This window comes from Schistocerca serialis, chromosome 1, assembly GCF_023864345.2.
Source record: "Schistocerca serialis cubense isolate TAMUIC-IGC-003099 chromosome 1, iqSchSeri2.2, whole genome shotgun sequence".
NCBI classification, from domain to species: Eukaryota; Metazoa; Arthropoda; class Insecta; order Orthoptera; family Acrididae; genus Schistocerca; species Schistocerca serialis.
Window position 1 is genome coordinate 112898568 of NC_064638.1, and position 18482 is coordinate 112917049.

The 18482-nt window shown below is 43.3% G+C and overlaps 1 protein-coding gene across 1 annotated transcript; it reads right to left on the reverse strand.

Annotated features, from left to right (window-relative positions):
• Window positions 1–506: 506 nt before the first annotated feature.
• Window positions 507–1190, reverse strand: LOC126440332 (putative gustatory receptor 2a). Its single transcript, XM_050090675.1, has one exon. It carries the CDS (start codon window positions 1188–1190, stop codon window positions 507–509), a length of 684 nt encoding a protein of 227 aa, XP_049946632.1.
• Between the last annotated feature and the right edge of the window lie 17292 nt (window positions 1191–18482).

Here is an 18482-nt window from a genome sequence, read left to right on the forward strand (position 1 = left end):
CGACATTGGCTCTGCTACTCGCTACAAGACTACATAACTGGACTTATTGTTGCGCCGCTTGAAATAACAATGCGTTGACATACTCTAACTCTGTTACGTCTTGCAGTAATAGTGTTGCTAACAATGATTTTGAGATTTCGTTAACTTTGCAGGACGCTTTCGTGAAGAACGTGCAGTGACATACTTTTTTGTCGGTGAAATTCGCCAGAATAAAATACGCCAGAATTTCGGTCAGGTACGTCCACCAATCAAAATTATGTAATTAAAGAAAAATCGTAGTTCGTTTCAGTGCTAGCTATTCCGACAACTTTAGATTTTTGCGATTTCATCTTTCCTTTAGCCTTACATTACGGTGATCATGGAATGCTAGGGTGCTTTAATCCCACTAGGTAGGTCTTGGCCCTTATGACTTTGTGGAGGAGTCAATGTGGCCCGCGGACTAAAAAGTTTGGAGACCCCTGCTCTAGAGTAGTGAGAACGTAGAAGTATGTCCGGAAGTATGCTACTTACATTGCAGAAAACTGTATAAGAACTACAAGGTAGGCTACAGCAGCGGTGGTAATGGACACAAAGAGGGGCAGGTCAATGTCGAAGAATCCAGCAGCGGAAAAATGCAATCTGTCGACTGGAAGCTGCAGAACTCCCGACGAGCCAGAAGACCGTACCAGCAGGCGAACCCTGGCCATCCTGAGCCCAACTGTGGCGGCGCGTTCCGCAGCGGAAGAGCAGACCCAGCAAGCCAGGAGGGCGTGGCTCAAGGACAGTCCCAGCCAGCAGGAGAGACCAGCCACCAGTGGCAGCCTCACCCTCTCAGGTATCTGAGACCGCCTCCCCGTCTCTAGGACTGCGTAGGACAAGGAGACCACCGAGGCGAAGCTCCTGAGGACGGCCAACAGCAGTGCAGGCCCGAAGTGCCGCCTGCAGAGCCGGGCAGTTCGGTGCAGAGCCAGCGTGGCGCGCTGCAGTCGCAGCAGATCGTCCTCAGCCACCAGCGCCCTCCCGGCCAATGAGGGCTGCGTCACCAGCTCCTCCAGCTCTGCTTCGGACCCCAGTGGCGGCCGCACAGCTGCCAGCAGTAGGGTGTTGATGGCTCCCATGCGGTCTCTCACCAGCAGCACGGTGCCAAAGAACTGCACGTGCCACAGCAGTGAGTATGTTCCCAAAGAGAAGTAGATGATCACTTTCGGCATGTATTGGAAAAGTCCGATAACCTGACAGACGCTGAGACCTGCTAAGGATATCAGAACTGTACTCAACAGGAGCAGTGCTAACACTCGCGTTTTGAAATAGAATTTCTTCCAGTTTAAGCCTTGGTGTTGAACCAACAATGAATCGACCAGCTTTAAACTACCAATAATTTCAGTGAGATAGTGGTGCCCAGTAATTAAGGCATTAATCAACAGTGCTGCTGATTCTAACCAGCTAAACCAGAGAAGTGACTGCTTTAAGAAGTTCAACGTTGGCTGTGTACGTGAAAAAATTTTTATACATGACTGAGTGTAAAGGCAATATGAGCCACCAAACGCAATTACCGTGAGCCACAATGCACTTACAATGAAGCTTATAGTTCTGTTTAGTGGCACTGTGATACTGAATAGCTGCAGCATCTCAGTGTCGAAGTCTGCTGGAGCAAGGCCACACACTTGCGTCACGAAATACAGACACCTAATAGCGTTTCTTAGTCGTTGTCCACTCATAATAGATTTCGTGCCCATAAGCCCTATAAACAATATGCAGCCATCTAATTCATATGATTCTCCTGAATCTGGCTAAAGTTTATCTGGCATTAGAGATGCCCTTCATGGACTGAATGATTCTGGATTCAAAGAGAAATTCTTCAGCAGACTTTTACAGACTAAACACAAATTAAATTTTTTACAGTCTCCTTGTGATACTATAAATAGATGACAAATTTGGGGAAAATGCATCTTTGTGAACAAAACGTTTCATGTGTGTGTCAAAGGATAGAGCTCATCACAAAATCCAATGAATAATTATATGGAACAAACAGTTGGAATCAGTCATCAAAGAAGAGTTCACTGTAACAGAAGTTGGTAGAACGGTAATGATTTTCAGTGAATGTGGTCTCACAGGGAAAAATAAAGATATAATTGTATAAAAATCTTGAATTTTGATTTCTGACACGAAAAGAATTAATAATACGTTCCGATTTACAAATATTGATGTCAACTTAATTACGATCTACCGTCGGATTTCTTCAGAAAGTCAAACTGGAGTGAACTGCACAGTGCAAAATAGTACACAAAATAAGCCCCAGGCCGTACTGCACCCGCGACAACAAATAGAACACAGTGAAACAATATGACGCATCTGGATGAAACGTGTCTTCATTGCTTATGTGGCCGACTTCCGTGTGTTATCTGGGACGCAATCTTACACTCACAGTGTTGTTAAAGAAGTGACAGCAGAGCCTGTCTTGATCAATTATTCACACTCAAGATCATTAGTCATATCATTCTATTGATCATACCACACAGCCCTCAGGAAAAATTACAGCGTAATTTGCGTTGTCAAATTGCCAGAGTGACTGTCACTCGTGTTCCACTGTTTATCATACAACATAATCAATTACGTGATTGTTACTGCTATCAATCATTTGACAAAAAGTCGATTTCATTTATCGCTCGGGTCGTTATAAACAAAACGTTCACTTAGTAGCAAGTGTGAGAATAAGTTCTTAAGGTACTGGACTAGCATTTGTGAGGCAACTGTCTTCAGATCACCGCTATTACACCTACTATGGCGTAGCAAATAAGCTTTATTGCAAAGTTTGGATTGCTACCACACAATAGCGACAGTTTACAAAAAAACCAGTCTGTGCCACGTTGTTATGATGTCACGGCAAGCAAACCATGAGAGTTATCCAGAGAGTTTGTTGCCACTCCAAGTCTTTCAGCAGCAATGAAGACAGCAAGGTTGAAAGTATCCTAAGAGAAACCCACATAACACAGTCAAATAACGTAAGTGCAGCGTTAGTGAGAGAACTGTAGCTGAAAACAGCTGATATTAAGTGCCAGTTTCATACAGAGAACTCAGATTTACGTGATGCATGACATCAGCAGATGTGTACAGATCACGATGTTCAGACGTTTACTACTGGCCTCTGACAGAGTCCTTGCCTTGAAGGATTCCTTGTTCATCTCGACATCACTTGATATCAGTAGTTGCGGATCTGTGATCGCGTTTTCTTGACTTCTAGTAAAGGCGTTCTCTAATGTCATCATCAGCACTTCCTGGACCAAGTCGATCCTTTTGTTAAAAGAAAGTTGGGGAGTTCCGGAAGGTATTGAGCTAGGGGGTGTTCCAACCAACCTTGGCCATTATAGCCTGTAGTTTGTCTTGAAAGAGGATCCTTTTCCGTGACCCTTGAAGTGTCGGCAGCTCTGCAAGAAAAACCTTGTAGGCAGCTTTTTAAAGTGTAATCGATGTAGCACACACAGTATTACCTGACAGTCTAACAGGGACAAACTCCCAAACATTTTTAATCTACTTTCATAACATTAAACGTATGTATGCTATTTTATCTCAGTCAAGGATATCCTTGGTCATACGCCTTTGATTCACATATTCTGAAAGAAATCACAGTCTGCTACAAAAATGCCTCATCAACTCAAGTTACAAATAATGTTTGACACCGTTTTTATTAGTCAGTAAGAAATACATTCGCTATTAGTGTATAGCAGTGACTGCTGATGTAGTGTATAAGTATAAAACATTGACTATCTTTGTTATTGTACTATGCTGGACAGTTACAATTACAATACACCAGCCGTCATCAGCTGTCACCTGTTGATCTGAAAGAAAAAAAACCTTCTCTATTAAAAAAGTTGCTTGTTGATATGAAATAAAAAATCGAATTTATTAAAAAGCTGTTCGTCTGTGGCACCATCTATGGTCGGAAAGTAATGCTGCTGCCACACCAGCTCTGCTGTCATCTTCCAGCAAATCCATTGAGATCACAAATGCTGTGAAAGTCTCTTAGTCGTTTTCAGGCATCGTGAATAATTCCTCTCTCGTTTCGATGAGCAGTTTGCTTTTAATATTCACAAAATATTGACCCGAGGAATTTCCTGATTACACTAATTGGCTTTGTTTAAACATTTTTCAAAGCAGTCGCCTAGATTTCTGTTCTGCTATTAATAGTTTCATATTTCATAGCCTCCTTTCGCAGTCTCTCTTGAATATCTTCTGAAAAACATTTTTCAAGAAAAGCCTTGTCGAAATCATCGTATTTTGGCAGCCAACAATGTGGCGCTGTATTGCAGACATAATATACTGACAAATACAACCCTTTGTTTATCGTTCTAACTTTGTTGTAGCACACCGTAGAAGTACTTAATCATAACCCAATGGATATTCATCTCTCCTCCCTGGTATGAAAGTCGCGAACTATCGGTTCGTCCTCTAAGAGGTACATCGATAAATTATGCTCTGTCAATGTTCTGGTCAGAGCGGCAAGTAACACAGTCTCATTTCTACTCTGTGGACTTGGTTAATCTGTAATTTCTCTCAGTTGGGTAGATAACGTGGTCTCCTGAACCGTCCACTGGCTTTCCTTGCTGCTCACGTTGACTTTCAAATGTGTGAACTTATATTGGATGGCTTCGATGGCACTCTCAACTTTCCCGACAATATTCTGCTCGGCATTAACTTTCGAGTTTACCTATGAAGCAACATCACTGAGTCTGCTGCAAGCAGATTATGCTATATGCTGCACTTGTTCCTTGGGTTTATTAATGTTGCTCTCAGGATTGGTTTCGAAACCTTCGATCTTTCTTGCCATTAATTCACCTACGTAACTACTGTTTTCTTCATGATGATGTTTGAAAACCTGTCCTATTGCCTTGTCTTATCTCAGCTTTCCTTCCAAAATGTGAATTTTTCCTCAAGTGTCTAACTCAATTCCTGTTCTGTAAGTGCTCCACTCATCAAAATTATTATTTAAGTCAGTAGAAAGACTACTTTGTCCAATTTTTCCTCCAAATTTTTTTGAATATTGCCTACTGTGGTGTCACCGCCAGACACCACACTTGCTAGGTGGTAGCCTTTAAATCGGCCGCGGTCCGTTAGTATACTTCGGACCGGCGTGTCGCCACTATCAGTGATTGCAGACCGAGCGCCGCCACGCGGCAGGTCTAGAGAGACGTCCTAGCACTCGCCCAGTTGTACAGCCGACTTTGCTAGCGATGGTTCACTGACAAATTACGCTCTCATTTGCCGAGACGATAGTTAGCATAGCCTTCAGCTACGTCATTTGCTACGACCTAGCAAGGCGCCATTATCAACTGCTATTTATCTTGTGATACATGTGCCGTCAGACCGATGTTCACCAATTATGAATTAAAGTTAAGTATTCCAGTAGTTACTTACGTTCTTTGCTACTATAAATTCCCGTACCTGTTCCAGACCTCACGCCAGCCTGCGTGAGCTTAAACGCGTGCCTTTCGGCTACCCGTCATTGTGGATTGGCTGTCTTGCCAGTCCACAACACCTACTTCCTTTGATACTGCACAGATATTATTGACTTCCTCAGAAATCGCGTTTACCTTACCGACTTCCAAAAAATTCTGAATATTTTCTTGCATGACTGGTTCATAACGAGGACTTCGTCAACGTCTTGGGCAGATCTTTTAATCATTTTTAAATAATGCCACCTATTTCCAATAAAATTTTCAACACTCAATGCACATACATATACAGGGTGGTACATTTATCGTGACCGGGCCAAATATCATGAAATAAGCGTCAAACGAAAGAACTACAAATAACGAAACTCGTCTAGCTTGAAGGGGGAAACCAGATGGCGCTATGGTTGGCCCGCTAGATGGGGCTGCCGTAGGTCGAACGGATATCAACTGCGTATTTTTAAACAGGAACCCCCATTTTTATTACATATTCGTGTAGTATGAAAGGAATATGAATGTTTTAGTTGGACCACTTTTTTCGCTTTGTGACAGATGGCGCTGTAATAGTCACAAAGATATGGCTCACAATTTTAGACGAACAGTTGGTAACAGATGGGTTTTTTAAATTAAAATACAGAACGTAGGTACGTTTGAACATTTTATTTCGGTTGTTCCAATGTGATACATGTACCTTTCTGAACTTATCATTTCTGAGATCGCATGCTGTTACAGCGTTATTACCTGTAAATACCACATTAATGCAATAAATGCTCAAAATGATGTCCGTCAACCTCAATGCATTTGGCAATACGTGTAACGACATTCCTCTCAACAGCGAGTAGTTCGACTTCCGTAATGTTCGCACATGCGTTGACAATGTGCTGACGCATGTTGTAAGGCGTTGTCGGTGGATCACGATAGCAAATATCCTTCAACTTTCCCCACAGAAAGAAATCCCGGGACGTCAGATCCGGTGAACGTGCTGGCTATGGTATGGTGCTTCGACGACCAATCCACCTGTCATGAAATATGCTATTCAATACCGCTTCAACCGCACGCGAGCTATGTGCCGGACATGCAACATGTTGGAAGTACATCGCCATTACGTCATGCAATGAAACGTCTTGTAGTAACATCGGTAGAACATTACGTAGCAAATCAGCATACACTGCACCATTTAGATTGCCATCGATAAAATGGGGCCCAACTATCCTTCCACCAATAATTCCGCACCATACATTAACCCGCCAAGATTGCTGATGTTCCACTTGTCTCAGTCATCATGGATTTTCCGTTGCCCAATAGTGCATATTATGCCCGTTTACGTTACCGCTGTTGGTGAATGACTTGAATGACGCTTCGTCGCTAAATAGAACGCGTGCAAAAAATTTGTCATCGTCCCGTAATTTCGCTTGCGCCCAGTGGCAGAATTGTACACGCCGTTCAAAGTCGTCGCCATGCAATTCCTGGAGCATAGAAATGTGGTACGGGTGCAATCGATGTTGATGTAGCATTCTCAACTCCGACGTTTTTGAGATTCCCGATTCTCGCGCAATTTGTCTGCTACAGATGTGCGGATTTGCCTCGACAGCAGTTAAAGCACCTACTTGGGGATCATAATTTGCTGCAGGTTGATGTTTCACATGTGGCTGAACACTTCCTGTTTCCTTAAATAACGTAACTATCCGGCGAACGGTCCGGACACTTGGATGATGTCGTCCAGGATACCGAGCAGCATACATAGCACACGCCCGTTGGGCATTTTGATCACAATAGCCATACATCAACATGATATCGACCTTTTCCGCAATTGGTAAACGGTCCATTTTAACACAGGTAATGTATCACGAAGCAAATACGTCCACACTGGCGGAATGTTACGTGATACCATGTACTTATACGTTTGTGACTATTACAGCACCATCTATCACAAAGCGAAAAAAGTGGTCCAATTAAAACATTCATATATTTTTACGTACTACAGGATTATATAATAAAAACGGGGGGAGGGTCCTATTTAAAAAAAAAAAAAACGCAGTTGATATCCGTTTGACCTATGGCAGCGCCATCTAGCGGGCCAACCATAGCGCCCTCTGGATTCCCCCTTCAAGCTAGACAAGTTTCGTTTTTTGTAGTTTTTTCCTTTGATGCTTATTTCGTGAGATATTTGGCTCGGTCACTATCAATGGGCCACCCTGTATTTTTCCACTTCAAATACCACAAATTAAAATTAGCACTCTGGTGCATACACTAATGGTAGGCTTGCATACACTAATGCTTTGCTTGCATACACAACGATCTAATCTGTGCTGTGAACTGGCTGATGAATATAACGAAAAGATTTCTCTTCAGAATTAAAATATCTACAACTAGTATTCATCAAATTTCTGCAAAAGAGGTCTGTTCAAAAAATTCCGAACATTTGTAGTTTCGCTCCAGTTGTGTGTTGGAGCGAAATGCTGTTGGCATCGCTGCACACGCCTGCGTTTAATGTGTAACTGCCGGAAGTTTCGTTGTTGTATGCCTGTCAGTGCTGTAATGAGTTGTGTCGCACAGTTTGCAAATTTCCAGATGGCAGAGTTAGGGGAGCAACGCGTCTGCGTGAAACTCAAGGAAACCTTTACAGAGACACACCAAATGATGAGGGAAGTTAGGGGTTATGAGTGCTTAAGCCGTACTCGGTTATCCAAGACCAAAAAAAAATTCGTCAGGTCAGATCAAATGTCAAAACCCTGACAGTTTTCTTTGACTCTGAAGGATTAGTTCATCATGAATTCGCGCCACAGGGACAAACTGTGAATCGATGATACTATGGGGACGTGTTGCGACGCCTGCGAGGAAATGTGAAAAGGGAACGGCCTGAAATGTGGCGAGATAATTCATCTCCCGTGCATTACGACAACGCACCCGCACATTCATCCCTATTCGTGAGTGACTATTGTATAAAAAACGAAATCACTGTGCTGTGTCATCCTCCGTACTCACCAGACCTGGCCCCTGCCGACATTATTTACTTCCAAAGTTGAAAACCCCTTTGAAAGGACGAAGATTAGCAACGATAGACAAGATGAAAGAAAATTCGCGGACGGCACTTCTCACGATCCAGCAAGAGGCGTACCAGGACTGCTTCCGAAAGTGGAAACGCTGGTGGGAACGGTGTATCAGTTGTAAAGGATAGTATGTGGAAGGAGACCATGCACAATAAATAGAAGGTGAGCGTAGAAAAATTTTGTTGACATAATTCCGGAATTTTTTGAACAGACCTCGTACACTAATCACTGTAAATTTAAACTGTCACTCTGCAGGGTTTTTATCCATCACTGTTTGATTTCATCAAATCCAGTTTTCCTCTCCCTTTTGTTCTGGTAATTTTTGTGTCTGGCGTTCTTTCCTCAGATTCTTCTGATTCTCAGTTTTAATGCTTGGGATTTTTATCTAGTGAAAAAGAAAGTTTCTTCGCATTAGTATGGTGGCAAAACATATTAATTATTTCAACAGTTACTTGCCCTTTTCTGCTCATCTCCTACATAACTGGAGATTACATCTAAATGGAACGTGTCACTGTCTTCACTTATCACCTCCTGAACTGTACTCATGATATGAAAGAAAAATCTTACTTATTCAAAAATGTGCTTGTCTGGGATTCCTTTTGCAGGCACCAAGTAGTGCCACTGATCTCCGACAGATGGCGCTGAAATTTCTAACAAATGTTAATGTAAATTAATGCAGATGAATAGGAAAAAGAATCCTGTAATGTTTGAATACTCCATTAGTAGTGTAGCGCTTGACACAGTCACGTCGATTAAATATTTGGGCGTAACATTGCAGAGCGATATGAAGTGGGGCAAGCTTGTAAGGGCAGTCGTGGGGAAGGCGGATAGTCGTCTTCGGTTCATTGGTAGAATTTTGGGAAGATGTGGTTCATCTGTAAAGGAGACCGCTTATAAAACACTAGTAAGACCTATTCTTGAGTACTGCTGGAGCGTTTGGGATCCCTATCAGGTCGGATTGAGGGAGGACATAGAAACAATTCAGAGGCGGGCTGCTAGATTTGTTACTGGTAGGTTTGATCATCGCGCGAGTGTTACGGAAATGCTTCAGGAACTCGGGTAGGAATCTCTAGAGGAAAGGAGGCGTTCTTTTCGTGAAACGCTACTGAGCAAATTTAGAGAACCAGCATTTGAGGCTGACTGCAGTACAATTTTACTGCCGCCAACTTACATTTCGCGGAAAGACCACAAAGATAAGATAAGAGATATTAGGGCTCGTACAGAGGCATATAGGCAGTCATTTTTCCCTCGTTCTTTTTGGGAGTGGAACAGGGAGAGAAGATGCTAGTTGTGGTACGAGGTACCCTCCGCCACACACCGTTTGGTGGATTGCGGAGTATGTATGTAGATGTAAATGAAGATGTAGATGTAGAATTCTTGGGGTTTGAACACAAATAAATAACGAGTTCAACAATCGTTGTATGGTTAGCGAAATGTACATGTTAGTTTTAATAAGGCTACACAAGGGCTCTAAATGTCACCCTGCCCAAACAGTAAGATATCGAATTTCTTATTAATCAAACAACTGAGCCCTTTGTTCTTCATTTTGCATGATAGACGAATGCAAGTGTCTTGCAGAGTTAAATAGTACCAAAGCTGCTACCTTAATATAACTTCTGTTACCATCAACGTACCTTCTGTGACCATTGCATGCAGGTGTTACGTCATACATGAAAATGCCACTAAAACAAAGTCATGGGCAAAAGAGGAAATCTACATCAATGCCACATTTCTTCTTGATTGTATCGAAATGTTCAACAATGATAAGCTATTTTTTCTCATATGTTCCTTAAGTAGTACATCTCTGTTTTAGTGTTTATAATATTCTTACATTTGTGGCGTGTCCAGTGAGTATTTCCTTACAGTTGTCTCACGTATGATCGTGATCTAAAAATATTTTGTACTTACTAGCTCTTGTAATTTCATCATTTCTAATCATCATCAGCTGCTGCATGAAGTATCTCATGCTTTGTTGGCACATCTCACAACACTTTACTTATTAAAAGGATTTCTCTCATCTCCTCACAGTTATGGATTATGGTGTAATTTCTCATAGCCTAGTACACATCTTCTTTAACATAGCGGCAGAATTGCTCATCGTCTAATAGTTCTCTCATCTAACATCGTAACACTTCAATGGCGAAATCGCTCGTCGCCTAATACAGTACAAATCTAACATCGTAATAAATTTTGGCAGAATTGCTCAAGTTGTATGCTGATATGATTCCAGTCGCAACAAATTTGACTCGTATGTCAGGGGGAAAATCTTGCGAGATTGTAGCACTCTGAACTCGAAAAGGCTTGCATGGGATGTTGTCGCTGGTAGCAAAAACATTCCAATTACCAGATCGCAAAAGAATGATACCTTATACAAGTAGTTAAATGTCATTTGTGGGTTGCCTCTGGATAGAAAAGCAGAAATGCCATGTAGAGGCCACTGATATCTAATGGGAAAATTCTTCAATGCAACTCACAATGCATTAAATTTCGAGCAACGACACATTCATATCGTCTACCATAATTTGAGTGGATCTGATGTATTTGTTGTTAAGCGCTTGGAGGATTTCGGATTGTCATACAAACACAATAATAATGATAGCAATAATAATTGTTATTATTACTATTATAGATGGACGAATGATTACTGCAGTTGATGTGCTTCTGGTTTTGTGGGAGGCAGGACAGACATTTTAAGAAAGGTGTACACTTCCAACATTTGCAACACCATGTGTTGGTGGATGTAAACATGTAATGCGCCTTCTTGCAATTATGTTGCACTGCCCGTTATTTGTTGAACAATATTCCTCCTGTCTACAGTCAAACACTCCTCCACTGTCATGCTTTTCCATTCCTCATGCAGAAAACTGTCCAAACAATTCTTTGATAAATGTTTACAACAAATAGACTTGTCAAACTTTTATTTGTTTCGCACAATCGTCTCGTCAGATGAACACATGAGACCTAGATGTATGTACAGGCAATGAAGAAATGATGGTGCTTGCATCAGTATCACACATTGTACATATTAAACTGATCTTGTGACATCACACATGCAGGCTTCATTACGTCACAGCTTCTCTACAGTACAGTGGCAATGTGCACAGATACACGGGATGTGAGGGCGGGATGTGTGGCAGAGTGGGGGGTGGGTTGGTGCGGGTGGCCTTGGTGACAAGATAATGCTGATGTTTCAGGATTCCTAGAAGCGACGATGACAGTTGTAACGACCTTGATGGTAAGAAAGTGCTGATGCTGATGTCAGCGAAATCTAACAAGCACACTTGCCTCAGAACTGGATGCAGTGATGTCATGACCTTGAAGATAAGGAAGGAGTACTGAGTCAGCATTTTTGGCCGGAAACTGCAATGAGACACTGCTAACTACTATGCATTAGCTGAATAATCTGATCCCCTATGCCTTCACTTATTGGGTGTTTGCTTCTTTTACATCTGATGGATGTTACTCACGTCTTGTGCAATCTCGACAACACAGCACCCTCATCGACAGCGAGTACTGAACACTGCATCCCCGCCAACTACTAACCTTTCATTGTTCATTCATTGTGCATACTGGCGCACTAGGCTAAGTTTGGAAGTGGATGACAAGGAAGACAGTCGCGAGCGGACCGGTAGTACTGTTTGTAAACAATAAAAAATGCATTTGATGTCCTGTCAACAACTATATTATCTCATTTGGACAGTCCACCATAGATATATGACACAATGCCAGTTGAATCAAGTGTTGAGGTTATTCATGCATGATTTTCATCAACTTCCTTAGAGAACTATAAGTTCCTTACCATTGCCACGAGTTATTTCACAATGTTTGGTGGTAAGCGTGCCAACACTATTCTTGCTACAAAAATTCCACACAGTGTATGAACCCAGTGTCAGTTCTCGAAAGTGTGCAAAACTGCCTACCTGCACTCATATTCGAATCACGGCATGTCTCTTACAATGAGCATCCATTGATCTACATCTACATCTACACTGATACTCCGCAAGCCACCCAACGGTGTGTGGCGGAGGGCACTTTACGTGCCACTGTCATTACCTCCCTTTACTGTTCCAGTCGCGTATGGTTCGCGGGGAAAACGACTGCCAGAAAGCCTCCGTGCGCGCTCTAATCTCTCTAATTTTACATTCGTGATCTCCTCGGGAGGTATAAGTAGGGGGAAGCAATATATTCGATACCTCATCCAGAAACGCACCCTCTCGAAACCTGGCGAGCAAGCTACACCGCGATGCAGAGCACCTCTCTTGCAGAGTCTGCCACTTGAGTTTATTAAACGTCTCCGTAACGCTATCACGGTTACCAAATAACCCTGTGACGAAACGCGCCGCTCTTCTTTGGATCTTCTCTATCTCCTCCGTCAGACCGATCTGGTACGGATCCCACACTGATGAGCAATACTCAAGTATAGGTTGAACGAGTGTTTTGTAAGCCACCTCCTTTGTTGATGGACTACATTTTCTAAGCACTCTCCCAATGAATCTCAACCTGGTACCCGCCTTACCAACAATTAATTTTATATGATCATTCCACTTCAAATCGTTCCGCACGCATACTCCCAGATATTTTACAGAAGTAACTGCTACCAGTGTTTGTTCCGCTATCATATAATCATACAATAAAGGATCCTTCTTTCTATGTACTCGCAATACATTACATTTGCCTATGTTAAGGGTCAGTTGCCACTCCCTGCACCAAGTGCCTATCCGCTGCAGGTCTTCCTGCATTTCGCTACAATTTTCTAATGCTGCAACTTCTCTGTATACTACAGCATCATCCGCGAAAAGCCGCATGGAACTTCCGACACTATCTACTATCATTTAGGTTGTTAAAAAGGTTTATACTACGAAGTCAACCAGCACCACCTGCAAGCTTAGGTAGCGCTGCACTCACACTTTCGACCCTTATGCATCCGCCACTACAGCTCCTCATCTCTCTCCCCCCCCCCCCCGCCCCCCCCCCCCCTCCACCAGCCCCCGCTCCTGCCCATCGCACACCATTGTATAGTCGCATTTTCATAGTAAATTGTATCTTTTCTTACATGCAAATGATAAACATATATTAAAGTCTCTGGCAAATTTACTCTTTAGTTTACTTAATCTTGTTCCATTTTAATATCTAAGATCTTTTACTTTAAACAATCAAATAAGCCTCGTCATTGTCTCCTACAATCAGCAAACTCCCTTTATAATCACCTTAGTTAATGACCCTTCAGACAACACAGCTTGGCTTAAGTGGAACAAATCGAGAAAAACTTCGCCATTGAAAAGAAACAAAACTTTTTTCTCCATTTACTGAATGAAGCATAAAGGGTGCAACACCAAAACTACCCGACCATTTATATATGCGTACCTGATCATGTATGCACTTGCACTCCGTCTTCAGGCCACAAGTGGCCCATCGGGACAATCCGACCGCCTTTTCATCCTCAGCTGAGGATGCGGATAGGAGGGGCTTATGGTCAGCACACCACTCTCCCGGTTGTTATGATGGTTTTCGTTGACCGGAGCCGCTACTAATCGTTAGAGTAGTTCCTCAGTTGGCGTCACGAGGCTGAGTGCACCCCGAAAAATGGCAACAGCGCGTGGTGGTCCGGATGGTCACCCATCCAAGTGCCGGCCACTCCCGACGCTCTTAACTTCGGTGATCTGACGCGAACGGGTGTATCCACTATGGCAAGGCCATTGCTGATCATGTATGTGATCCAGCATATTTTGTCCCACACATGTCTGCAAGAATATTTTAAAAAGTGAATTCCTTGTCCCCAGCGCTTAGATAATTGTTGCTCTAATGGAACTGGAGTGCGTGAGACACACTGGGGATCGCATGACACAGAATCTTGTACAAGGGCGTGCTGAAGAGTAATGCGTCTGACTTTATTTTATTTTTATTTTTTTGGAAACTCATAAAGCTTTTTAAATAAAATAAAGCGTTATTAACATTCTACATCTTTATTCTTCATCTCAATATATTTGCAGCCCTTGCCGCTAGAGGGCTCAGTATTGTAGTGTGTAACATGATGGTGTGTAACGTAACTACACTGAAGAGCGACAGAATCTGGTATACCTGCCTAATATCGTGTAGGGCCCCCCGCGAGCGGGCCGATGTGGCTGAGCCGTTCTAGACGCTTCAGTCTGGAACCGCGCGACCGCTGCTATCGCAGGTTTGAATCCTGCCTCCGGCATGGATGTGTGTGATGTCCTTAGGTTAGTTGGGTTTAAGTAGTTCTAAGTTATAGGGAACTGATAACCTCAGATGTTAAGTCCCATAGTGCTCAGAGCCATTTGAACCATTTTAACCTCCCCGCGAGCACGCAGAAGTGCTGAAACACGATGTAGCATGGACTCGACTATTGTCTGAAGTAGTGCTGGAGGGAATTGACGCCATGAATCCTGCAGGACTGTCCATAAATCCGTAAGAGTGCGAGGGGGTGGAGATCTCTTCTGAACAGCACGTTCCAAGGCATCCCACATATGCTCAATAATGTTCATGTCTGGGGAGTTTGGTGGCCAGCGAAAGTGTTTAAACTCAGAAGAGTGTTCCTGGAGCCACTCTGTAGCAGTTCTGGCCGTGTAGGGTGTCGGAATCTCCTGCTGGAATTGCCCAAGTCCGTCGGAATGCACAATGGACATGAATGGATACAGCTGACCAGGCAGGATGCTTACGTACGTGTTACCTCTCAGACTCGTATCTAGACGTAGGAGGGGTCCCATATCATTCCAACTGCACATGCCTCACACCATTACAGAGCCTCCACCAGCTTGAAATGTCCACTGCTGATATACAGGGTCCGTGGATTCATGAGGTTGTCTCCATACCCGTACACGTCCACCGCGTGATACAATTTGAAACGAGACTCGTCCGAACAGGCAATTTGTTTCCAGTCATCAGCAGTCCAATGTCGGTGTTGACGAGCCCAGGCGAGACGTAAAGCTTTGTGTCGTGCAGTCATCAAGGAAACCCCATATCGATGATGTTTCGTTGAATGGTTCTCAGGCTGACACTTGTTGAGGGCGCAGCATTGAAATCTGTAGCAGTTTGCGGAAGGGTTGCATTTCTGTCACGTTGAATGTTTCTCTTCAGTCGTCGTTGTTCCCGCAGGATCTTTCTCCGCCTGCAGCGATGTCGGAGAATATGATGTTTTACTGGATACCTGATATTCACGGTACACTCGTGAAATGGTGGTAATGGAAAATCCCTACTTCGTCGCTACCCCGGAGATGCTGTGTCCCATCGCTCATGCGCCGACGCTAACATGACGTTCATACTCACATCTTGATAACCTGCCATTGTAGCAGCAGTAACCGATCTAATAACTGCGCCAGACACTTGTCTCATATATGCGTTCAAAACCGAAGCGCCATATTCTGCCTGTTTACATATCTCTGTATTTGCATACGCATGCCTATACCAGTCTCTGTGGCGCTTCAGTGTATGTCAGTGCGTGATGCAATCGAGTTTCTAATTCGAAGAGTTTATTCAGATATGTAGACATGAAGAATAAAGGTGCAGAATGTTTGTTTTACTTAAAAAGCTTCAAGATTTTTCACGTAACAAATTCGGCGACGTTACTTTTCATCACTCCCTCGCACTATGTGCCTGTACTTGGCGGCCAGTGAATGCGAACTATAATAGGACTGTCATATGGAACGGTGAGTGTAATAAATGTCTAGTACGGTGCTACGGAAGGAAATTCCAGCTCTCTACCATCAGTTGCGTCTGCATAATTAACCCGTTGCGCTGCCGTGGTGTCTCACAGCTATATTCCGCCTGTGAAATTTTCAGAGACATAACCCGGGATTTTGCTGCCAGTAGTACCGCAGCCACGCTAATGTCTATCGCTGCTAACCTCAACGCAGTTCTGTATACTTATATGGATATGGTGTCTGTACTTTCGGACATGTCCGAAACAACAGACACCATATCCATATAAGAATATAGTTCTGCCAACACCGGCCAAGACCTTCTTCTTCTGTGCGGACGCACACATATTCTCCGAACTCTTACGGGACTAGTTAACAATGTCTTCCGCGAGTAATGCGTGTGTTGGGGTGGGACACTACGAATGTAGTGTGTGGACATACAAGGTGAGAATGTGGGTCTCGCGGGAGGCGTACGCGATAGTCCCTGCAGTCGCACTATCCTTTGTGCCCTCGGTGGCTCAGATGGGTAGAGCGTCTGTCATGTAAGCAGGACCTCCCGGTTTCGAGTCCCGGTCGGGACACACTTTTTCACCTGTCCCCGTTGACATATATCAACGCCCATTAACAGCTGAAGATATTACTATCATTCTAATTTCAACGCAGTTCGGTCTGTGGCTTGTTGTCTTCCTATCCTCTATACACCCTTCACATACAAAATTATTTATGTAAATGTCTGCGCACTTCACGTCTGCACAGATAGATCGTTATGTGTGACCAGGAGATTTGCACAAATATGAGGTGCACGCAAACCTTGAAGTTGGAGGTGGAGTTTTGAGCGGAATCCGTGGGTTCAAATTATATCTGCGCAGACGATTTGGAGCAAGTGCGCCACGCGAAACGTGTTTGAGTCAGCTGTTTGTTCAGTCGAGTGGTTCAAAAATTGGTTCAAATGGCTCTGAGCACTATGGGACTCAACTGCTGAGGTCATTAGTCACCTAGAACTTAGAACTAGTTAAACCTAACTAACCTAAGGACATCACAAACATCCATGCCCGAGGCAGGATTCGAACCTGCGACCGTAGCGGTCTTGCGGTTCCAGACTGCAGCGCCTTTAACCGCACGGCCACTTCGGCCGGCTGTTCAGTCGAGTGCTTCTCATCTGTGTATGCATAGTGGATTTTAAAACGGCAGGTACACGTACGTGCTCTAGAGAGTTCATTGCCGAATTTATCGAAATGTATAGGAGCCATACATGTTTGTGGAAAACTGTCAGCAAACAATACAGCGTTAGAGCCGGCCGATGTGGCCGAGCGGTTCTACGCGCTTGAGTCCGGAACTATGCGGCTTCTAAGGTCGCAGGTTCGAATCCTGCCTCTGCCATGGATGTGCGTGATGTCCTTAGGTTAGTTAGGTTTAAGTAGTTCTAAGTCTAGCGGACTGATGACCTCAGATGTTAAATCCCATAGTGCTTAGAGCCACAGCGTTAGAGATAAGAAGGGATCTGCTTGCAAATCTTTAATAGAGGAATTAAGAGCTTTTGAACGTACCGCAAATAGGGAAAGGGGAGTTTAAAAAAAAAGTCGTTGCGGACTAATTACTGCAAAAAGCTAAGCAAAGTAACGAAATCTATTCGATCTGGCGGCTGCTAGCGTACTCTCCCCCAGTACTCTCCTATGCCATAATCGTATGTGACAGTGTAACAAAAGAATTAGGCCCTATTTGTTGTAAAGAAGACTGTAGTCAGAAAATTGTGTTAAGCTGATGGTGGAAGACCACGTAACAGTGCCTTCATGGATATACAGTATAACCTCGTTACCGGGAACTCGCGGTTAACGTGAAAAAAATATTGACCCCGACAGGAATACATTAGTTCTTATAGGAAGCTTTATCGGTTAACACACATTTTGGCTAAAGCGAATTACGAACTCGTCTCCAACCCCTAGCGTTATTAAATTTCATTGTAAGACAAACTTTCGATGTTACAGTATTATTAAGTGTTAATTTTTCCCGAAATGAATGCAAGAAACGTAACTACAAAGCTAACTAAAGATTGTTGACTCGTTTCTAACGTATTGTAGGTCGGCCGCGATTATCACCTCAACAATCAAGACACGTTTAAATAAATTCGATAATGTGTGCATTAACATCTGCAACGTATTTGATGCTAGGTGTTCTTTAAGTCGCAACCAAATAGACTTAGAATACTGAATAAAAATCGACAACCGGTAGCACGTGAAACATGGCAAAGAGGAAACAGACACCTCGAAATAAGCAAGTAAAACTTAATTTTCTAGATAAAGTGACCTTGGTACAAAAAACAGCTATTGCAGAGCAGTTTGAACTTCCCAAAC

Bases quoted from the DNA above. Each gene is read 5' to 3' on its own strand.
- LOC126440332 (XM_050090675.1), bottom strand. From the start codon at position 1,190: ATGCCGAAAGTGATCATCTACTTCTCTTTGGGAACATACTCACTGCTG.